The sequence below is a fragment of the Lissotriton helveticus genome, chromosome 9, assembly GCF_964261635.1.
Source record: "Lissotriton helveticus chromosome 9, aLisHel1.1, whole genome shotgun sequence".
Taxonomy (NCBI): domain Eukaryota; kingdom Metazoa; phylum Chordata; class Amphibia; order Caudata; family Salamandridae; genus Lissotriton; species Lissotriton helveticus.
Window position 1 is genome coordinate 947,462,330 of NC_136070.1, and position 24,868 is coordinate 947,487,197.

The 24,868-nt window shown below is 46.5% G+C and overlaps 1 protein-coding gene across 1 annotated transcript in view; it reads left to right on the top strand.

Annotated features, from left to right (window-relative positions):
• USP4 (ubiquitin specific peptidase 4) overlaps positions 1-24,868 on the top strand; it is a 742,179-nt gene that overhangs the window by 175,932 nt on the left and 541,379 nt on the right. Inside the window, exon 6 of the mRNA XM_078661202.1 lies at positions 19,103-19,164. Within this exon, the coding sequence (XP_078517328.1) occupies positions 19,103-19,164 (62 nt within the window). The remainder of the gene's footprint in view (positions 1-19,102; positions 19,165-24,868) is intronic.

Genomic DNA, 24,868 nt, shown 5'->3' on the forward strand with positions numbered 1-24,868 from the left:
TTGGACAGATCTAAAGACTTTCGTTTGGATGACCAGCTCTTCATTGGGTTTGCTGGCTGCAAGAAAGGAAGAGCGGTCCTTAAGAGAACCTTGTCGAGATGGATCGTCCTCTGTATAAAGATCTGCTACTCTTTGGCCGGTAAGGAACCACCAGAGGGTATAAGGGCTCATTCTACAAGAGCTAAGTCTTCAACCTCTGCATTGGCTAGAGGTGTTCCTGTAGAGGATATTTGTAGAGCGGCAACTTGGTCTTCCCTCCACACTTTCGCGAAGCATTACTGCTTGGATTCCGAAGTGAGGAGGGACGGTCACTTTGCACGCTCTGTCCTCCAGGATTTCCTGGTCTAGAAGAGTGGACACCCTCCTCCGGGAGTGGGGGACTGCTGTGGGATTCTATTCACAAGGTGAGGAATCCACACGGCAGATGTATCTATCAGAAGAACAAGTTACTTACCTTCGGTAACGCTTTTTCTGGTAGATACAATATCTGCCTGTGGATTCCTCACTGACCCACCCGCCTCCCCGTTGTCCACTCTTCTATGCCAGAGTTTCTATAATGTATTATTTTATTGTCAAGGAGTTGTTTATTTCAAATGTTTTATTGCATTTGCTTCACACTGTGTGTTACCTTGATATTTGTACTGCGTATACTGTGTATATGTCTACTGTCATTGGCCCGTCCGCGTGCCTCGAAGGCACGGAAAAAAGGGCGGAACTGATGTCATCACGCCGGCGTGGGCCTATTGTAGGCGTCGGTGACGTCAGCGGAGTCGCGAGCGATGCCGTGCCTCTGACGTCCAAGTCCACGTCGGCGCGAAGCTACAAAAAAGAATTTCCAAATGTTGCTGACGCAAGGGGATATTCACAAGGTGAGGAATCCACAGGCAGATATTGTATCTACCAGAAAAAGCGTTACCGAAGGTAAGTAACTTGTTCGTTACTGACAGCCGATGTCCAGTTTGAGTTCTTATTCTGAAACTAATTTTAGTGGTGAAAATTAGTTCTGTTCATAAGTTTGCAGAACTTCAGGCCCGGTCAGTTTATTCACCTTTCACAGATATCTATCCAGATAAGTTGGTCCTCCACATCAGCTCACCCTACCAAATTAAGGTGGTTTCTATGTTCAAGAGAGCAGTCCATTACACATCCATCCTTGTTTTGTACACCACATCCAACGAAGGAGCAGGAGTAACTACACAGACTGGACCTAAGATATGCTCCGCCTATTATCTAGGCCGCACAGACCAGGATAGAGTAGATGTCCAGTTCTTTATAAATTTGTCTCGCTCTAAAAAGAGCAAGGCGTTGACCACACATTTTCTCCGTGAGTCAGTCTTTTTCTCAAGATAAGTTTTTAAAAATTTTTTTTTAAACTTTATCAAGTTTTACAGGTTACATCTCCAGCACAGTAAATCCAACCAGGTGCAATCTTACATTGTAAGTGTTCTCGTCATAAAGAGAGAAAGAAAAGAGAAAAAAAAACCATCACAGCAATATTATCAAGCAGTCAGTTGCATAATAGTTATGAGGGTAATGTGGTCTCCAGCGGTCCCTGGTGTAGTCACTGTGTCGATGCCTGCCGCATAGGCTGTTTTGAACTCCATTTAAACTCCCTAAACCCCCCCTCCCATCCCCCCACCCAAACCCTCAAATTCCCCCTGTCCCTATCCCCCCCCTCCCTGCCGAAATGTAAACCCTCCCCTGTGTGGTCTGTGTTCCTTACTTTTGATTCAACAGGGATAATTAAAAACTTTTTTTTAAAACTTTAACACCGGGTCACTGCAACTAGTTCTTCATAGTGGGTCACCTGGTGTCTCAATGTCTTGAGGTCGAATCTCTTCTCATCCCAAATCTACCAGTTCCGAGCTATTTTGCGTCAGAGGGGTATCCAATCCCACCAGCTCTTGGATCATGACCCCCCCCCCAAGCCTGGAGAACCTCAGGCAGCTTCCCATCCCTCCTTGTGCGTCTTATAAGGTCCTCTTCTGCTAGCGCCCATTCCCTCAAGTCAGTCTTCCATTTCTACAGCATCGGACCCTGTGGGGACAACCAGTGTATTGCAATGCGGCGTCGAGCCATAACCAGGCCCAAAACCAAAAACCGCCTGATCACCTTTCGTTTGGGGTCCCGAGGGATTAAGCCCAGGAGGCAGGGGCGGGGATCTAACTCTACTACCCATCCCGACACCTTCACCAAAACCTCCAGGACTGACACCCAGTATGTTTGGAGAACCGGACACACCCATACCATATGCACAAAGTCTGCCATTGGGCTGTGGCATCTCGGGCAGTGCGCATCCCTGGTGTTGTCTATGGTCTGGAGGCGCCTAGGAGAAATGTAGGTCATGTGTATAATATTGTACTGGATTAATTTGAATCGGTTGCTAACTGACACCTTCCTCACACTTTCATGATTTTTTTCCCAATCACGGGAGGTGATCTCTTGTGAACACTCCTGCTGCCACCTATCCTCTATTGTCAAGGGCCGCAATGTTTTAGCCTCCCTTAAGGCCCTATAAAGGTGAGTTACCAACTTCCGACCCCCTGCACTCGCCAACATTGTGATCAGTACACGAGTGTGCGCCGGGGCCTCCGGGAATGTTGGCCAGAGGTGCCGCGCGGTCGCCGCTATTTTTACGTATTGGAGGAATTGTCCCGGGCCAAGTGCAAAGGAGGTGACCGCCTCCTGATAGGTTATGAATTGGTCATTCGGATACAGGTCCACTAGCATCAGGCACCCTCCCCCTGTCCATTTATCTATGGACATGACCCACGCAATCCGGGCAAAGGGTGGCAATAACCACAGATCTAAGTCCGGGGTGAAGGGTTTGCTGTGAAGGTGGCATCGAGTCACCCGATCCCAGACTGCAGCCATCAACCGCGCCAGTGGGGGGCATGATTCCGCTGTCCCCCCACCCGCCAAAGCAGCGTCCCCAGTTGCTCATTTCCATACGTCCCCTCCAGTAAGGAACGTTCCCACGAGGGGTCCATATCCAGCCATGCGATCGCGTGTTGTATTTGTGAGGCAAAATAATACAACTCCAGGTCGGGAACTTCTAAACCACCAGCTCCCCATCTGCGTTCCAGGACCTCCAAACTCACCCTGCATCTCTTCCCATTCCATAATAGTAGGACGAGGAGAGAGTCCAGCTCACGAAAAACCCGATGTGGTATCTCATAAAAGGACCCCTGCATAGTGTATAGACATCGTGGGAGGATCACCATGTTAATTAGGGCTATCCTTCCCATCAGGGAGAGCTTAAGGGTGTTCCAGAAGGCGATGCTTCCCTTTAGACCTCAGATTATCCGTCCCATGTTATGTTGGAAAAAAGTGGCTGGATTTCGGCTTATCCATACCCCCAGGTAGCGCAGTGTGCCATCCACCCATGGGAGTCCCATTTCTGGGCGCTGAACCCCCTCCCACTCTGCCTGCTCCCCAATCGCATACAACTGGGATTTTGCTTTGTTGACTGCTAAGCCGGAGACGGCTGCAAACTGCGTTAGTGCGGCCATCAGGATCGGCAGTGAGTGCATTGGCTGACGTAGGTAGATCAATGCGTCATCTGCATATAGGGACACCACGTGTTCCGTCGACCCCTATTCGTATGCCCTGTTCCCTAAGTACCGAGCGGAGGTGACATGCCAGCGGCTACATTGCCAGGGCAAAGAGTAGGGGGGAGAGAGGGCACCCCTGACAAGTACCCCTCAAAATGGGTATCTAATCTGAGACACATCTGCCCGTGCGGACTCTGGCCACAGGTCTGGTATATAGCAGTTGAACCCATCTTACGAATCCTTCTCCCAAACCCAGTTTTAAAAGCACCTTCCATAAATGGGGCCAACAAACCGAATCGAAGGCTTGTTCGATGTCCAGGAAAACCAGTGTATTCTGCCCAGCCTGACCCTCCAAGGTCTGCATAACATGGGCCAAGCGGCGGATATTCCGCAAGGTGTTGCGGCCTGGAATAAACCCAGATTGGTCATCATTGACCAGGCGTGGAAGATATGGAAGGAGTCTAGAGGCGAGGACCTGACTAATGATTTTTAAATCCACATTTAACATGGATATGGGTCTATAGGATCCTGGGAGGAGGGGATCCTTCCCCGGTTTGGGTATCATAACTATCGTTGCTGCTCGCATGGAGTCCGGGAGCAAGCCCTGATCGTACGCCTCCGATGCCACTTCCAGGAGCTTCGGGACCAAAACGTTATTGAAATCTTTATAGAGTTCAGCCGCGAGGCTGTCCAACCCTGGGGATTTAGCCGTCTGCAGATGGGCTATCGCTGCATGTATTTCCTCCACTCGGAGTGGCCCACCTAAGTCCTCTTGACTCTCAGCATCGATACCTGGTAGTTGTATCCCCCCAGATACAGTTCCATGTCCTCTATGCCCGCCAGGGGTTGTGATTCCGAGTACGTTCTAGATAGATGGGATCGGAACACCTCATTGATCGCCTGCTGAGTGTATACCAGCTGGCCCAGGTTATCTCTCAATGCCAAAATCGGGTGAGGTTGAGTTTCTGCTCGAATCAAACGTGCCAATAATCTCCCAGCCTTGTCGCCCTCTGTGTACCAACGCTTCCTACTGGCAGTCTTGTTAAATTTGCCAAGGGAGGCCCAAGTGTCTCCTAGGTGCTGTCGTGTGGCCGTCCATTCCGGCCTTTGCTCCTCATCAGTGGGGAAGTTTCTCTCTAGTTCTGCCAGACAGTCCTCATCTCGCCTAAGCTCCCTTTCTAATACCCGCTTGACCCCTACTTCTGTGGAGAGGCAAATACCCCGGACAACCACCTTCATGGCGTCCCATTCAATCGCCCTGGTACTGGCCGACCCCCAGTTCACATCCAAATACGCCTCGATTCCTTGCGAGATAGCCTCCCTGTATACAGGATCAGCTAAGGTCTCCATGTTAAGCCTCCAGAGCGGGACCTTTGGCCGGGGTCCACCCACCAGGTATGTAAGCAAAAGCGGAGAGTGGTCCGATAGGTAGCGTGCCAAGGAGTGAATGCCCTCCACCCGACCGAAGACCGTGCCCTGGAGGAAGAAATAGTCCAGTCTACTGTGGGTGTTGGCAGCAGGCGTGTAGCACGAGTATACCTGACTAACCGGGTTACGATGCCTCCAAACATCCAACAGGTCATAGCTACGGAGCATCTGGGTCAGTGCTTCTCTCATTTTAGGCTTCGCGTCTAATTTGGGGGGGCACCTATCTAAATCCCCATCCAGTACACAATTAAAATCTCCAGCTATAAGGAGCTCCATGTCAGGGTCGATATCCAACCGTCCCAACACTCGACTTAAGAACTCACCATCATCCACATTCGGGGCGTACACATTCACCAGGCATACATCACAGCCATCCAGAGTGCCCACCACTATAACAAATCTGCCCTCTGGATCCATCTTTGAGCGAACATCTTTAAAAGGGACCCCCGGAGCCACCCAAATAAGGGCCCCCCTGGCAAACCCTGAGTAAGAAGTATCAGAGAACTGGCCCCTCCACCTACGCTGGACATATTTAGGGCAGTCCCCCCAGAGGTGCGTTTCCTGAAGGAAAGCAATACTGACACTATAACGGCGAAGATAGGTGGCCACCCTGATTCGCTTCACCGTGTTATTGAGCCCTCTGACATTTATTTGATTTATTTATTTATTTAAAACATTTGTATAGCACGGCTGTCGCCTTACAGGCATCCTGGCGCTGAGGTAACTCCTGAAGGGGGAAGCACGGGGACAGCAGATTAGTGGCTGGGAGGTTAACCTTTAGGAAACAGCCAGGTTTTGACCCGTTTCCTGAAAGGGAGGAGTTCTTTCGTTTGACGGATATCTAGGGGCAAGATGTTCCATAGTTTAGCAGCCGCAACTCTGAAAGATCTGCCTCAGGTCCTATCTTTTTTGAATCTTGGTACTTTTACAAGGCAAGCCGTTGTAGAGCGAAGGGCTCTGGTTGGAAGGTACCAATCAAACAAGGCTTGTAGAGAGGTGGGCCCAAGTCCCTGTAGGGCTTTGAACACCAGACAGAGTGACTTGAAAGCCACTCGTTGTTTCAACGGGAGCCAGTGTAGTTCGGCCATCGCCGCAGTGGCCGATGCTCTCCTAGGCCAACCAAGGGCTAATTTAGCAGCGGCAGATTGTACTCTTTGGAGTCTAACAGTGTGGCTGGAGACTCGAGTAGCAGCGCATTGCAATAGTCGAGGCGACTAAGAATAGTACACCTGACTATTAAAGCCCGAGCCTGTAAGGGAAGTAGTCAGAAAGGGGGTGGTGATGGACAGAGCATCTGAATTAAGCAGAACACTCCTACCCAGTCAAAAGATCAGGGCTTGATCCATCACCGTTTTTTAGCTCACTGCACTATCCCAGTTCAGAACCTGCCTATATGCAAATTAGTCTGTCCCTGGCCCAGTGCACCATGGGAACAGGGCAGACCAAACTACGGTTTCTGGCATTACAGCCGTCTTCGGCCCGGCTTGCTTGAATCCTGATGGTGCAGTGAGCAAGGGACTCATGTCTGAGCATACCCTGATAATGGTACACTAATAATGTATGATAGTGTGGGATAATATAGGATAATGACAGACTAATGTTCTTATGTGTATAAATAAAAGTGGATGGTAATTCTGTTTTTTTAACTGTTTAGAATCAGTCCTGAAGAAGGTGTTCAAAAAGAAAACCGAAACGCCGCGTCGACTCTTTGATTCTTAATTTTTTTTTTTAGATTGTTTGTTTATTGTCATAATGTTTTAAAACTGTGATTTGTATTATGAATTATGTAGCAATTGTATGAATAAATTGTATATCAGAATTTTTACCAAACACATTTTGCGATTTTGTCTGTCATTCCAATTGATAAATTTTATGTGCCCTAATTGCCGAATTGTAGTAGTGGTTCCATTGCTGATTTTAATGTGGTTGTTGTTGTGGCATTGTATTTTTGATGATATATAATCCTCATATCAAAATTCAGACACCCTATTGAACCTTTACCTCTCCCGCCCCTTTGTTGGCGTGCTATTTTAAGTAAAATACTACTAATGATTCTTAATTATAAGTGGACATAACGTTGATTGTCCACCTAGTTGGGACTTTGAGTTTTTTTAAAAATACTCCGAGGGTAGTCCATCAGGCTTCTTCCTGGGGGGTGCCGCCCGGTCTTTTCCACCGCCGGAGCGTCAGCAGCACTCACGGACCCCGATCAGGACAGGGGCGTGGGAGGAAGAAAGCAGGTTGGCCCCGAATGGGTGGCCCGATCTTTGCAGTTCCCCCCTCCGGCGGCCGTCTCCTCAGTGGTGCAGGGCCCAGCAATCGTTATGGGGGGGCCTCACCGCCGCGGCCACCCTTACCTCGCGTTCCCTCGCCGGCGGCACTGTACGGAATCCACCCTCCGCCTGGTCCGTTTTCACTGTAGGTGCACCAACCAAGTTCATGGGCCCCAATCAGGATGTGGGGAGGGGGAGGGGGAGGGGGGAGAGAACACCCCCAGGGAGCCCAGACTCCACAAGCACCCCAAGACGACAGACTGCAGGGCCCTCCGGCTGGTATGGGGGCCTCCCCGCCTCAGCCGCTCTCACTTGTAGGTCCATCGCCGGGGTCACTGGGCGGCCTCCTCCGCCCGTTTCGCTCCGCTTTTGTTGTTTTTCTTTATTATTTTTTTTTGTTTTGTTTTTTGCATTTTTTGTTTCCCCCTGGAATCCGGGAGATTGCGGCAGTCCACCCAGCACCTCCAGGAGGCCCGGGCCGTTCCCGGTAGGCAGGTTCGCCTCACCACCCCCGTTCAGATTTGCCGCCGGACGGGGGGGGGGAGGGGGGAGAGAAATACCCCCAAGAGTCTGTAGGTCCCTCCCCAGCCCTTCCGATGGTACCTGGGGGCCGAGGAGTGCTCCGCACGTGGGGATCACGCTGCTAGGTCCACGGCGGCACCACACACCGCCGCGACGTGGGCCTCTGGGGCGCTCCGGCGATTGTGCTGTCCGCTTGGGGCACGCGCCCCAGCAAGAGACGGCCAGCCGCACCGGCAGGTCTCCGCCGGCAGTGCGGGCAGGTCCGCGGCGGGCCGCCAGGTCCCCCGCCTCTTCCGGCGTAGTGATCAGTCTCTGGTCGTGGCGGCCCGGGCCCGGGGGGGCTTCTCACCTCAGGAGCACCGCGACGCCCCGGCTGCTTCAGGTTTCGTTCGTGCACCCCCACTGCACCTCCAGCTGTCGCGGGCGATGCCAAGCTGCGTCAGTGGAACTCCCGGCTCCGATGACCTCAGGACGGGGCGGCCGCCATTTGCCGTCAGCGCAAGCAGGTCCGCGGCCGGCCGTGGGGTCTCCCGCCTCCCCTGGTGAAGCGGCGAGGCTCAAATTGCGGCGTTTCAGGTCCGGGGACGGCTCCTTACCTCGGGAGCACCGTGTTGTTCACTAAATGTGCCAGGATATTAAAGGATTTATTTCATTAGGGCAGGAGCTGGGCCGAAATACGTCTAGCCGTCCATTTTGGTTAAGCCACGCCCCCTTCTCAAGATAGGTTATTCCCTGGCCAAGATAGAACCTCCATTTGTACTCATCACCCCAGTTACATTGCCCATACATTTTTTTCCCTGAAGTTTCCCGGTTGTCTACCTCTAACAGGCGACTACATGGTTATCCCTATATACTTCTGCCAAGCACTACTACCTCAAGTAGTTTTCCTGAGCTGCGTTACATGGCTTTCTTGAGAACAGACACTAATTCATCTCACTACTCCCACAGTTGTTGCTGCTTTGGGACCCTTTCATAAGGTGATAATCTGTTATATGATGTGTTTATCAGAAGAAGGTTACTTTCCTTCGGTAACTATTTTTGGGGATACATAATCTTTCTGCAGATGCCTCCCCATCCTCCCTTCACCCCAGTGAGTCAGAGTGTGATTATTAAGATCTCAAGTGAGGCAAGCACACAGTATTGGATGCTTTCACAGATCTTGCGGTTCTTCTTTGCATGCCTCAATGGGGTGCGGCAAAATGCCAGCACACCAGTTGGCACCTGTTATATTCTAATGATGTTAGGACTGATGTGGGGAAGTTGCGCCTGCAGTGTAATTCCTCTGTCACTGTGTCGCTACCTGCTCTCAACCATCCTTTCACTTAACCCCCCCTATTTCTTTTTTTTTTTTTGCTACCCTCCAGTGGTTGCTTATCTTCAGCCTCTCCTTGCAGTCCAACTGCTGCACACTGCTGTAAAGTGACCATGTTAGAATGATCTTTTTTTGCTTGAAGAAAAATAATTGCAGATGGTCACTTTTCATTCATGTGAAGACAAGGTGGCCATCTTTAAATGAGAAACAATGATTCTAGGACAGGCAGTAAAACTATGGATTTAGGGCCAGATCTCTGTACTGGGGATCAGCGTTTGACATTGTTCAGCATTCCGTCCATCAATTGTTCTCTTTGCATTTGCACCCCAAGTGTTAGGTGGATGCCCAGACGTTGTTCCCATGCTCGCCATGCCACTGAATTTAGGCTGTCCTGGCTGATGAGGGGTTATACCCCAAAACTATTCCTAGGATGCTAGTTTCTGGTTCAGTAATCCTTTTCAGTATGTATAATACTAAGCATACTGTTAAGTTAACTTTATTGGCATTTAAGTTTCATAAAGACAGTGTTACAGCCAAATGTTGATATAACAAGGCCGTCCTCTATTTCTCTTTCTTCCTCATCTCATCATGTCAGTCCCATCACTTTCAGCATTGCAATACATTATCCATACAAGTCATGAGTAGGAGCTTTCCACATTGCTATCCGTATCCCCGTCATTGGTGTTGTGCATCTCTTATACACTTCCCAGAGGCTTACAAACAATGCCAATCCTAACTTGGGTATACCCCTCTCCCCCCCTCCCCTCCCCTCCCTCTCCTCCGTACTATAATCCCACATGTAATGGTCTATGACATGGTTGTTATGCACTAATCCTTAATGTCAGGCTTGTATCATACTGTACACTTTTTCTAACTTCCCCTGTGTGGCATAGCCCCCGTCCTATGTGTGGACTTCTGGGTCCCCTTGACCTGCCCCCCCCCCCCCCCCCCCTTCCCCTTTTGAGATCCTGTAACATTTGATGCCATGCCTGGAGGTCGTCTAGCTTTTCATCTGTACGAACCTTCTTCATTCGTACCCATTCCGCTGTTGCCCATTCGCACATGTCCTTCATCCATTCCCCTGTGGAGGTCTCGGATGGAGCCATACTATTATGATTCGCCTCTTTGCCAGCACCAATCCCAGGAAGTGAAAACGCCTACTTAATTTTTTGTTTTTAGGAGTGGGTATCCGCCCGAGCCGTTCCCGTCGGATCTCTTCAGGGATCACCCACCCCATAGCTCTCTGAAGGTGTGTGAGCACCACATCCCAGTAAGGGGCTAAGAGCGCAGGGCATACCCAAATCATATGGAGAACGTCAGCCGCCTGTGATCTAAATCTTGGACACTCATCCCCTCGGGTTGGGTAAATCCTATGCAGTCTACATGAGGTGAGATATACTGGGTGAACTATATTGTATTGCTTCAGTTTGAATCTGGCATTGGAGCTGACTGCACACACCCCATCGCACACTCTCTCCCATTCTGTCTGATAGTAGTTCCTCCAATACCTCTCTAATTTTTGCTTCACTGGTAGGGTCCTGAGTGGTAATTCATCCCTCAAAGCTCGGTATATCTGGGATATTAAACTCCTTCCCCTGCCATATACAGCATTGCCTTCAGTATGTTGGTGCTGGGGGGGTAAGGGCCTGACTTGGCAGTTCAGGCTGGACTCTTCCCAGGGGAAGCAGGGTCAAGACTGATTTACATATGGCTAGGTTGAAACTGGGGTGGTGTGGTGAGCAACAAAACAATGAATTTAGGCCAGATCTCTGTCCTTTGGGTGAGTGTTGGACATTATTTTAAAAAAAAAAGAAGAAAAAAAAAAGCCTTCAAAGACACCAGCTACTGGATTTCCCTTTTCTTTTTATGGGCCACAATATTCCGTGCTCTGTCTCGGAGTACCGCCTTGTAGGCCTCCCATAGGGTAACTGCCAATTGGACTGAACCACTGTTCTCTTTAAAGTACAGTTCTGACTCTACTCGTAATTCATCCGCCACCTTTTTATCTTTTAGCACCCAGGAGCTTAGTCGCCAGTTTGTTGACTGGCAGCTAGCCTTTCTTCCCTTTGTCAGCAAGAGTGGGGAGTGATCTGAAATGCCCCTGGCCAAATATTCTATTTTATCCACCCCACCGACCTCCCCTGCAGGGGCAAAGAGGTAATCCAGCCTCGAGAATACCCTATGTGCCCCTGAGAAATAGGAGTAGGTCCGGAGACTCGGGTGGTGTCGGCGCCACAAATCCGTCAACCCCAATGCATGTTGGAATTGTGCCAGTGCTGTGGGGTTGTGTTGTCCTATTCGTGTTTGTGTACGGTCCATCATTGGTTCGATAACGTCATTAAAATCCCCCCCCAGGATGTGTGTACCAGGCCCAGATTGCAGGAGAAGCCCTGTGAGCTTATCTAGCGTGCGTTGCTGCAATCGTGGAGGAGCATATAGACTTGCCACGAAAAATTGCTTGTGTCTCCAGGTGCCCTGCACCGCCACATAGGTCCCTTCTGGGTCTATCCACCTATGGGCAACATGAAATGGGGGGGACTTTCTGACAAGAATCGCAACCCCTCTTTAGCCTTTAGTGAAACCCGTGTGTCCCATAAAGGTATAGTGCCCTCTGGCCAAAAAGGGATAACTCGACCCCATCAGATGTCTCTTGCAGGAGTACAATATCAGGCTTAAGTCATTTAAAGAAGCAGAAACCAGACCTCGCTTAATTTTGTTGCCTAAGCCATTGACATTCCACTTAAGGACCGTGAAGCGTTCCTTAGCCATCATGGCCTCTCAGTAAAGTCACACGTTCCCTCTCCCGCTCATAAGGAGCGCCCCTTCCCATTCTATCCCGTCCTGGTATCACATTCAAGAAATAAAACGGAACAAACAAAAACATATGAACCCCCAGCTCGTTAAATAACCATGTCTCACAGTGGTCATGCAGTAACTGCTCATCCCCCTACCTACACTTTTCACGTACCCGCACCATCCCCCAATTCGTCAACGTGACAACTCTGGCACAGGTATTCTACAAGAGGTCTGTCACCCCCATTGTATCCCCCCTCTCCCCCTACAAGAAACGAAAGCAAAGGAAATACAATAAGCGTTCACACTATTCTTCCCTTTGTTAGGCCGCTGTCTCAGAGTCCTGGTGGCCTCAGGGACGTACTACTGTCCTTCATTGTTTAACCGACCCCAAAGCAGGGCCCTCTTGCCAGTAGTAAGCGAGCATGCCTGATGCGTCGCATCAACCAGTGGGTCAAGGTCTGGTGCCTCCCAGATGCTGAATGCTTTCGAGTGGGTGAGGGGCGTCTTCAGCATCCTCCGAGTCATCTTTTTCGGAATAGTCAGTGTTCAGATTCTCACTGGAGAGCTGCATAGTTCGCGTCCCATGGGGTCATCATCTGTGTCCGAAGGTTGCAACCTCTGTCCCCGGGACTGCAGGGACCTCCCCGTCTGGCTCTTAACTGCATTTCTTGTCCTTAGTGTACGTCCTCGTAATTTCTCCTGCGGTTGTTCACGACTGGGGGTTGCTTCTTTCTTTGCGGGTTGTCTCTGGTTTTGGGGACAGCTGACGCCTCAGGATGGGGCGCTCTTCGATCCATGCCCAGGCCTCCTCCGGAGATTGAAAGAACACTGTGGAATCCTGGAAGATGACCTTGAGTTTGGTGGGGAATAACAGCATATACTGGATCCCCAGCGTGTGGAGCTTCGCCTTCACAGGGTCAAAGGTTCGCCGTTGTTTCTGGACATCCCGGGAGTAGTCTGGAAACACCATCACTCGGCTATTCTGAAAGCGCACCTCGCCCTTCAGCCTCAGATCCCGCAGAATTAAGTGTCTATCTTGAAAATTCAAAAAGCGAGCTATCAGGGGTCTGGGCGAAGCCCCCGGTGGAGGTCGAGTGGCGGGCATCCGGTGGGCCCTTTCTATAATGAAGCATGTGGAAACTGAGTCTGCGGCAGAATCTCCTTCAAAAAGGTCAGGAGAAATTGTCCCGGTTAGTCCCTTCAACATTTTCCGGAAATCCGATGAAGTGTAAATTGTTTCTGCGGGCCCTATTTTCAGCGACATCGACCCTCCACGCCACCTCTTTCAGTGACGATAGTAGTCCCAACACATCCTTTTGCGTGTGGTGCATGGTGTCTTCGAGTACTGAGACCCGCTGTTCGGCCTCAGTGAACCTCTCCGAGACATTCCTCAAATCCTGACGCAGGAGTGTAACTTCAGAGCGGATCTCCACCATCTTCCCTTCTAGGATTTCCCTCTATGTGTGGATCGATTGACGAACGGCAGCTGTGTCTGGTGTGTGGGGGGGGGGTGATTGGCCGCCCCCAGCTCCCTCTGGTGCAGGAAACACTTTAGCGAAGCTGTCAAGCTTCTCCTTCCTTGTCTCCTTCGGCACCTTAACCTTCGCCATGATATGCCGTCAAGGAGTATGTGTCCAGTATCAGTCTGGGTTCCACGTGACCCGTTTGGCGGTGGTTCCTCTACAGATCTATCCCCTACAACCAGATCTCTTCCTCAGGCCCTGGTGACCCCAGGCTGAGGGCACCGATCAGCCCTAGGTATTCCCCCAGTAGCAGCCACCCGGAGGGGAGCATCAGTCAGTCGCCAGGGGCTCTAGATCATGTCTTCCAGGGAGTGAATACAGTCACAGGTGCCACCTTCCCTCAACCTCCGCAGGGTAGCCCCCAGAGCTGCGCCCCAGCTGTCACCCCAACCACCACCAGAGTCCCTTCCTTCTGCACGTTGGGTCGTCTCTAGGTAGCGCGACAATGAGCCCTGGCCAGGACGGCTCACTTCCTGTCTTGGTACAGGGCCTCCAAGTGTCGAATTTCAGGGGGGCAGTTAGTTTTCAGTCAAGAGGGATCCACGAACAGCTGGGAGATCAGAGGGGATCCCCACCACTCGTCTGCCGCCCGCAGCTGCACACCACAGAGCAGAACACCCAGCAGGTCAAGCCGTCAGGGAACAGAGCGCGCGTCACTGCAAACTGCCTTGGGCGAGAGTGGCCCACCTCTGTGTCACAAAGGCACTCACCGGGGGAAGGAGCAAAGGCATGATCCGCCGAAAGGTGCTGTAAATATCGGCGTTTGGGCAATTAAGGTGGCGCTCTCATATCCTCCGGGGAGCTCCAAGATCACAGTTGCTCCCGGTAGTCTTGCGCGGGTAGGTCGAAGTATCCTGCAGAGCCCGCACCGGTGCCACCTCCCTCAAGAGTTGCCACTCTTCAGTTTCCGATCCAGTCTCTCACGGTGTGCCATCAGCCGGGAGCGTCAGCTGTACCACTTTCGGGAGCCTCCGCTCCCCTGTCTCTGCTTTAGGCCCTCAGGCCTCGCCTCCGGCTGGAAGCGAGTTGGTCAAGCCGGGCAAGGCGCCATCTTGACAGGAAGCCCACCGGGGCTTGAAGTGTGGATTTGCGGAGCACCCGTTCAGATCCCCAGGTCTCGCAACACACCAGCTGTCCCCAGGAGTGTCCGACCCAGGTAGGAAACAATGTTTGGCATTGAGGGTCAGGATATCTGGCATGATTATCTCTGGGCCAGTGGAGCTCGCGTGGTGTGAAGCTACTCAGCCATGGTGCTGGCCACGCCCAAGAGTTTTTGACATTATTAATCATTCTGTCCATCAATTGTTCTTTTTGTGTTTGATGGAATAGGCAAAGTGGTGAGGTTGACCATGCCCTGCTTAGAGTATCATGGAGTAGACCTGAAGAAGGTCAGGTGGGTATTGGGATGTTCAGGCTCAACATTCAGGATAACAAGTGCCCCCCATGTATATATAGTTGTACATTACTGTTTATTTTGTGTTCAGGTATTTTTTTTTAATTATTTACTTGTAATGAACTGAAAGTGCCTGATAATACAAAACTATCTAAAAACTAAGAATACAGTCCTCCCGTTATTTAAACTTGTGTTCCTGTAACTACATTAACACTAACTTCTGCTTAGCTGGTAGAGTTTGTCAAGTCAATTTATGAATTGAGTAGTAACAATATTTAATCTAGCACATGTTTAGTGATGAAACACATGAATATAATGAAAGTTGTACGCAATCCATTAATTTATACATACAAAAGAATACAGGAAATATTTGGAAGGTGGCACTCGGTGGCAGGGAAATGTAAGCATATTAAACAATAGGTACCAAAGGTTGGATGGCAGCCTCATTTTCAGATTAACTACCAGTACTCCAAACTCCTATTTCTGTTGTCCATCTCACTATGATACTATGTTGTCTATGCTATGCCCAGTGGAGGACAGTTCTGGCCTGATTTTGTGTCTCTTTTTTTGGATTATTTTTATTCATCGCTTCTGATTCATAACACTGTCCTAGGGATCGTTAAAAGAGCGCAACACTTGATATTTTGGTGCTTATTGCATCAAAATATCCACGTTCCTCTAATTTTCGGGTGTTTTCTTTAGCTAAATATTGACAAAATTTACCTGCTGATATTTACCAGGTGAAATTGTGTGGTGCAGTGTTTTCCAACAAACTCCTTATTGCAATATGTACAGAGAGAAGTTCCTGCACATAATTTAACTTACCAGGAGACTCTTAACTTGGGCATTTTTGGTTAATGTATTACTTTTAGCTGCAAAGGAATTGTAAACACCCTTTATTTAAAGCTCTTCCTGCTACCTCTGACATGTGAATGAATCATTCTTCCACATGTTTTAAAAAGTTACCTTGCTGCTTCCTCGCATCTCTAGCACTCAATTCATGCATTACAGTTTTTTTTTATATATTGTAAGATTAGTCAAACACATTGGTCATGCTAGTGCTGAATTCCCTGAACCTTGACTTTAAGATACTGTGTTGCTCAAGATCTCCATGTTGGATGGCCCATCTTTGACAAAGCTCCCAAAATAATTCTCCCTCTTGAATTATAATAATTTCAATACAACGCTATTTTTGAAGGACTTGTAATTTGTGTACCTGTGAAAGTTAGGTCTCTCATAATCCGCCAGCATTTGATAGATTATGTTGACTACATGCATCTAAACATATCACTGAAATAGCTGTCCATGTATTCCTAACTTACATCTTTAAGAAAGGAGCATGTGATTCATCCAAATAATGATCGTGTTCCAAGCAGTGCGCTCATAATCTTTGTTTATTGCAAACGTCAGTTACATTACACCAACAGTGTACGAAAGAAGGACAGTGTTGGGGACGTGCTAGAAGGAAGCGTGGAACGTAATGGATGTTTTCAATAAAGATTTATACTAGAAGATGGATGGGGGCACGACATGGAATTTAAAGTCATATGATTATCATGATATTAGGAGCCCAGATGATGTCCGCGTAGAACGAAACACGTTGGGTGGATAAATTGGATAATGTACCTTTGTGTTAAAAAATTTGTTTCAATAACCAATTCGGAATTGGCTTTTCAATTACACAAGACTCCCTTGGGATTTTCTTGGTTGGATACACAGAGAATGGACAATATAAGAGCACACTGCTTGGAACACTATCATTATTTGGATGAATCACATGCTCCTTTTGTATAGGATGTAGTTATTGTTAGTGGTCCAGTGGCGGTGGGACCACATAAACTAGAGCATGATCAGAACTTTGAGAATAAGTATCCCAGAACAGACACCTGTGCGCACTTTGCTTGCCACCCTCACCACCAGTTTGTGTATAATTGATTATTCCTAACTTGATCTGAAAATCTTGTTTGTCAATTTTATTTTGGTGTATTTAGATGGCAATGTTTGTATGCTAAGTAGGGGTAATAGATCTGTTTGTGCCTCATTTAGAAGTGTAGTTTGATCCTAAAATGCATGCTTGCCAGGGTACGACATACTGCAAATTTGTATCACAATATGATTAGTTTCAAAATCCTCCCATCTCATAACGCAGCTTCAGGATGGCCAGTGCTAAGCTAGCAAACGCAAATCTCCAAACCCTATGGGTCAGCAGCAAATTAAACTATTTAAAAATCTGAGTAGACATACACTGCAAAATATGAGTATTTGTGGTCCGGTTGGTTTACACCAGAGCTAATATATCCATTGCAAAGATGGGTGCAGGTAAATTATTTGGAAAAGTAGTATTGGTAATTAGAGGTGATCTTGAAAAGTATTTTGACTCTGAAAACTGTGTTGGGAGACACAAAACCAAATGCTTACAAACTAGTGTCCTTGTATACTTGATATTGTGAGTCAATTCAATTCAATTCAAAAGACCTTCGAATTTCATAAAATTCATAAAAGTACATACAATAAAACAGTCCCATTCTCTATACAGATCTGTTTACAGTAATCATAATCCTTAAAATGTATTACAACTCTCATAAATCTAGTTTTTCAGGGGTTTTCCATCATTTTGCGAACACGAGTTATCAGTCTCAAGAATGTGCTAATTCGAAAAGCTAATTCATCTGTCTCTAAAGAAAGCAGCATTAAATAAGACTCCCCTAAAGAAAGGGGTCTTCGTTTTCTAAAATATGGAGTTAAAAACCAATTAATATACTTTTAAATAAAATTTACAGAAAAATAGGAAGTGCAAATCATTCTGTGTGCTTATCCCGTCACATGTGCATGGGTTATAATGTGCTGTGTGATGATAACCCAAAGGAAAGCCCAATAAAAATTTCACAGAGCCTGCCCTTAGGCGGAATAACAGTGATCTTTCCAAGTTGGTCATATGGAGAGTAAGATAGAGTGGGAGCGGTTGCCTACACAGTTCATTCCCCATGTATGTCACAACAGTAGATTTGATTAATTCCCTTCCCATTCTTTCTGAATTATAAAGTGTATATAGTGCTTGTTTGACCTCATTCTTATCTTTGGGCTCGATCTTAGATGGGTCGGAGAAAAGATCTCCCCTGCCCACGGCACACAGTGTCTTTAAAACTCCCGCAAGCCAGGGGATAGCTAAGCCCTTTTCACATTTGAGACAATCATTTATAATATCCTGTGTTAGGGCAGCTGAATTGTTCCTCCAGATCCTAAGCCAGTATAGTGCTGGCCATGTCCTAATAAAATCACATGTATAAGGGAGGTTTAATTCCTTGTGACAAATGAACTCGGAGGATGGGATTGGGGGACCCAGTATTTTTCTACATAATTGGTTTTCTTCCCGTTGAATACTGGGACTTAACCCCAAACGCCATATTGTGAGTCTTTCTTGTTTGGAAATTAGTTTAAACTGTGATTGGGACTACACATTTGACATTAGGAATGCTCCCAGATTGCTGTACCAAAACAATCTTGGGTACTTATTTTAAATTCTTGATATTGTGCTTTTCTGAAGAGCTAAATTGTGCCAATGCCCTCTTTCTTCCCTTAGTTTGTCACTTTACCCCACATGTGCTATTTACTTAGACTCAATCAGGGTTTGTTGTTTCCAAATAATTTTCTGAATACAAAGTTTTCAAAATCTAATTTCTTTTGTTCGCATTGAGTTTCTAGGACCTTTATTCCAAGTCTGGATGTTTTGATTCTTCATCTTTTGAGGAGTCTTTGGTTAGGCTTCTCAGGGCTAGGATCACACCAGCTGCTCTGAGATTGCTTTGACCTGGTAATATGGGCCTCTACTATTGCTGTGCGCTGTTTCAGACATAGTTCTCTGAGAAGAAACTTTTAGGATATGTGTTGAGAAAGGATTTGGAGACTGACTTTAAATTGACAATACCACACATTTTGAAAATACTCATTTAAAGTGTGCTTTTAAATGTTCAATCAGCTTTTATTATTTTAAGTACCAATTGCAGGGATAGTGGTGAATCCGTTGCTACATTTAATTAGCTAAACATAGCAGCCTATCTCATAAAAAGAACAAAAATGAGTTGAATGCTTGTGCTTCACCGTAGGCAATCATTCAGGTCATATTCCAGCACATCCTGTCCTTTTGTTAGACTTGGCTATTTAGTGGAAACACATATTTTATAAAATCCGAGAAACGTTTCTCATAGCAATATGCTCTATAGAAACAATGCAAACTATGTTCTATTGACATCTAAAACAAAATTGCTGTTGACTTTGGCTTTTGTTCAATTATATACTTCCAGGTGTTAGTGATTGAACAGAAGAATGAAGATGGTACTTGGCCTCGGCAAACACTTCAAGGAAAGTAAGTGGCATTGGCTTGACTTTCTTTTGAGTGCACTTAGAGACGTAGTATTCTGTGACGTCTATATGTGTTTGTACTACACTGGCTTGCATCTTGCAGTAAGCATTAAACAAAGGTAGAATAGTATCCTCAAAATAATGCTTCCAGTGTGTAGTGTTCTGCTCCGTAGGCTTGTCATTGATAGTCGTAAACGTTAAAGTAGTTATTTGCTCGGTGGGGCGACCCCTGAACATTTTTTCCACAGATTATTTTGTAAGCGAGTTTACAAATTTAACATGCACAATGTTAAAAAAAAAAAAAGCACCCTTTAAAAAAGCTAATCAAGCTGAATTTGTTTTTAACAAATTTACATTAAAGCATCTTGAGCCTAAACTGCTGCTAAAAGGAGGGTTAAATGAGAGTAAAATGAGGTCTGAGAGACATTGCATTAGCACAGTGCAACTAAAGGACATCTTTGCCTTTTTAAAACTCCTAGATCAGTGTATCTCAAACTTTTCAGAACTGCAACCCAATTTTTAGAACGACAAACATTTACGACCCACCTACCTTTATTGTACTTGAGGCGGGGTGATTTTTGAATGCAACTAAAACATCTTGTGGCAACACACTGTTATTTACAAACAGCACATTTTCCTTTGAAATGCCCAGTAAGTTTACATTGGCAATACCTTTTTACTGAGAAAACTATAAGGAGCACAAAAGATAATGTGTGAAAATCAGATTTCTGTGTGTATCATTTGTGCATCACCAAGAGAAGTGTCTTGATTTGATCCTATTACAATCTTTTTCTGCAACATTGGATCTTTTATATGCTCACGTGTTTGCATGATCCCTCAATGTCATGCTGGGAATCCCTGGTACGTTAAAATAACAGTACACTGTAAAAATATAGAACATACAATATATAATGTAAAGTAACATAGTATGTTTAGTAACACATACACCTTATTAGAAAGAACCCAAACTTCAGCCAATTTGGGGGAAGCTTAAGAGGCTACCATAGCTCAGATTCCCACCGCACTTCATGTTCAAGGAAGTCCCCTGTCAGAGCTCTGCTCTAACCATTCAGTGAACCTGAAACTGTTTCCATTTTGATTTGCCCTGGATTGGAACCAGCCCTTTCTTCAGATCAACTGTACTGGAAGTTGTTTTTAGGGAAGATTGTTTCGATTTCTGGACCAGGGAGAACTTTGGTCTGCTACAGTTTCCTGAGCATGATCGATGTAGGTCAGCACTTGCATCCACCTCCTCTGCTGACTAAGTCCTACAGAGACTCGCTTGTGACAGCAAAAAAAAGTATACGAATGAAACCTTGTCAATTTTGAGACCGTTGATGTCATAGACTTTAACGCCATCGCTGTCATCGACCCATACCATCGATGGCAAGGACCATATTAGCAAAGGCATCACCATTGGGATCTACGAAGTCTATAACTAAACACGGGAGGAAATATATTTTCTCCTTTGAGGGCCACAGATGTGCCTAAAATACAGTTATTCCAGTCAGGCCAGGAAGAAGAGGCTAGTGATAATGCCTCACTAACCGCTTACAACCCAACTCAATTGGATGTTTGATGTGTCCCAGATTTTGAAGGGAATGCAATGGACCATGAGGAGTCCTACAGTGAATGTTTGTCAGCAGGAGTAGAAGTCTGGAAGTACTCTAATGGAAACCACCTAGATACTATAGAGAGCCAGATATGATCTAAGTGCCACTGGCATTCTTATCAACGTTGTAAAGAATTATGGACACTTTTACTAAATTGTTACAGCAGCATTGGCCTGCCTGCTGCTCCCTTCCTCCAGCCTCCTCAACCTGCTCCTTTACCAGTTTCACCTCTTAGGCAGCCATCACTGCTGTCTCTCACTCCAATGCCAAGGGGGTTGGTAAATGGAGAAGACATGGGCGATGATTACTTTAATGATCTTAGCTATTCGGATATAGAAGGAGATGAAGGTGAACTACCACCAGATGGTGATGTAAGGGATGAGGATGGACAAGATTTTATTGTCCCAAGTGTAAACGATGGACCAATCACACAATATGCTACGGATGATGTCTCTAAATTTCATTTGTTGATTGAAAGAGCTGCCAAGAAATTCAACCTACCAATGACCTCTGTAAATCTACCATGTTTTCTCTATGACTTTGAAGAGCAACCTCAGAAATATGTGTTAAATCCATACCTTTTCTTGATTATGTGTGGTCAGGAGATCTTAAATATAGGAAGACACTTGCTCCAGGTCCAGCTGTGATACCTCATCTGGAAAAGAAATATAAATCTCCAGATTCAGCTCCAGCTTGCCTCACTGGTCATTCTAGACCGGCCTCTGTAATTTATTCAGCAGCTGAAAGAAAAACCAAGACCCCAATAATGCTGTCATCCAGCCTTCCAGATAAGAATGGCAATTGTATTGACAATCTGGGCCTGATAATTATCTCTGTGGCTGCAAAATCAATTAAGACAGCCAATGTCCTGGTGATTCTAGGTCGTTAATATTGCCAGATGTGGTATGACATAGCTCCATTACTGGATCTTATTCCCGAGGATAGGAGAGAAACGTCAAGAGCTATTCTGAATGAAGAAGAACTGACTTCTTTCATTATTGACATGGCGATGGATGCTTCAAATGCAGGTGTTTGGCATTTAACAGGAGGGACTGTGCTAAGGAGGCAGGCTGGCTAAAATCTACAGCTTTCCTTGCTGATGTCCAATCTAAAATATTTGACATGCCTTTTAATGTGATAACATTTTTTGGTAAACATGTTGAGGCTTTGCAAGGCCTAAACCCAACACTGATACAGCAAAGGCGTTAAGGCTGTTGCAATATGGCAGATTTGGGACATCTACTTTACTTGGCTCGTGAAGATCACAATTTCAGAGCAGGATTCAACGAGTATGGAGGTCAAGGATGCCCATATTATTCCCAAAGACTGTCTGGATCCAACCAGGGATACTCCTTTAATCCAAATCAAAGGGAACCATATGGTAGGTCTACAGAAAGAAAGAGGGTTATCTCACAAGTACGTACCCATGATAATCGAAAGAGAGCATGACTTCCAAATTGTTTCCCCCTTTTCTTCTGGTCCTCAAATGTGAGGGGGAATATTCCCTTTTTGATCCTGCATAGAAGAAAATAACATAAAACAAGTGGGTGTTACAAATTGTCCAGTCAGACCATATGTTGAATTTCATTCAGAGACACCCAAGTTTGTCCACCAAGAAAAGAGCATCATATTCACTTGAAGGAGATGCAAATGGAAATTCTCAACCTTCTTTCCAAAGGTACCATAGAAATTGTCTCCAAAACCCAAAGGAATCCAGGTTTCTATTCCCTGTTCTTCCTAATTAAAAGGAAGACTGGCCAGTGGAGGCCGATATTAGAGCTCCGAGAGTTAAACAAGTTTCTAAAGAAATATTCATTTCGGAAGTTTACTCTTTCATCCTGACGATGCAGGACAGGAATTCTTTGACCTCCTTTGGCCTTCAGGATGCTTATTTCCACATACCCATTCACCTAACACAGGAAGCACCTTTGATTCTCTGTATTGGGTCAGCTGTACCAGTTAAAGGCACTCCCCTTTGGGCTCAAATCAGCACCAAGAATATTCACTAAATGTCTCACTCCAGGTGCTCTTTTTTTCAGGAGAGCAGGTCATCGGGTGTTCCCATACCTGGATGACTGGTTAGTCAAAGAGCTATCTTGAGACCAAGGTAAAACTCCATGAATGCTTGCATCAATCTGTTCCAGATATTCGATCTCACTTTGAACTGGAACAAATCATTGTTGATACCCCAAACAAAGATCACATTTCTGGGTGCAATACTAGACTAGCAGTTGGGGAAAGCCTTTCCATTGGCAGAAAGAGTGAGAAAGTTACAGGCAATTGTAGTAATGAGGTCCACACAGGCAAGATGTGGTTTAAGATGATTTATTGAAGTAAGTTACAGGTAGAAGAGGTCCAGGGTAGCAGCCCCACCAGGAGCAGCATGCCTGCTGCTCAGCCCATTCTCCAACTGTCACACTTAACCTCACAGGCACCGAAACATTATAATACTCAACATCACTCCAACATTTCATATAGCACATTCACACTGGCTGAACAGGTAGGGAGATAATGGCAGGACATTCACATGGACAGGATACTACATATCCCCCTTTCTTATATAATAGAAGCATAAATATGGTTACCTGAAAGAAGCTAAAACAAGGTGAACCAGGGAAAGGAAATAAATGAGAGGAACACAAGAGCAGCTGAATAAATGCATGTCATGAACAAAGACGAGAGCGCAGAAAGATAGGTGGAAGTAAAAGAAGAGGAAGCAAAAGATAAATATACATGGATATTACCCATCCTCCCCTTGTAATAGATTTCAACAGAGTAGAATACGATAAGTGGGATATGAAAAAACAAGAAGCAGATAGACGTAAGAGTACCAGAGACTATCCGCAAACTCACCCACTGGCCAGACAGGCATGCAAGGAGGAAGGACAAAGCACAACACAAACTTAACCCTAGACTTGCATCCAGACACACAAAGAAGTAAATGAAGGAACACCTCCTAAACATAGGAGAAAGAGGAACACGCTACATTAAGGGAACAACAAGGGACAAGGGAAGACTAACAACAAAATGTAGTCCACATCATGAGGAGAACTGAACAGGCGAGAAAACAGAGCAGATGAGAAGAAAATACAAGAAGTATCACTCGTCCTACCCCATTTTCAAATTGACAATGTAATAGTATAAGCATAACGTTGCGTTTAACTAACAGCAAAGTCTAAGAGTAGACTCAGAATAAACTGTACCCCAACCAGGGATTGATTTTTTAAATTTATTTTTTGTAAATATATTTTTATTGCAGGAATCAATTACAGTTATAACTGAGTCACCTGTATTGGGTTTTGCTACTGTTACTCCGATAGTACAACTACATCTATACACGGCCATTCAGCCCACAACCCGGAGGTCGGGCGGCATGTACTTCGAGTCAACGTTTGACAGTTCAGCGCTCTATGAATGTTAAACAGGTGAAGATGAATAAATCTCTTCTGCTTTTCTAAACAACCTAGGCGAACTCCCATCCCCCCAAACTACTAACCCCCCAAAGGAACATGTGCTAGTCTGCAGTGTCACAAATCTTTAGTGCTTAACGGAAGCCAATGAAGTTCCCTCTTCCTCTATCCACCACCCCCCTCCCACCCCGCCATCGGTGAACTAGTATACTTTCAAAGAGCTTATGGTAGGAGACAATGTCTTTTCAAGTGCAAGTACTCCGTCTGCATGATGCTACTGGGGCATAGGCAGATCCCCATCAACACTCTCAGAGTCAGTGTGTGTGTCGTGGTCGCGCAGGGCCTGCACCAGCGTTTCCCAAGCTTGCACCGCCTCTAATGCTCGCTCGTCTTGACGCCGCCTCGCCAGCTGATATCGCAAGGTACTCTCGCTCCCCGCCCATTTAAGAAGTTCAGTGCACCATTTAGTTCCCGTTGGACTAACCCGCGCCTTCCAATGCCTGGTTATTTCCCGCTTGGCCAGGAGCAACCCCAGGTCAATAAACTTACTAGAGATTTTGTTTTTGGGGGTGTGTGGGAACCAGTGCAGGATCCCCACCGCGGCATCGAATTGCAGGGATCTTCCTGTCACTCCGCTGAGCGTATCTCCTATGACCTTCCAGTAGGAGGTCAGCGCGGAGCAGGA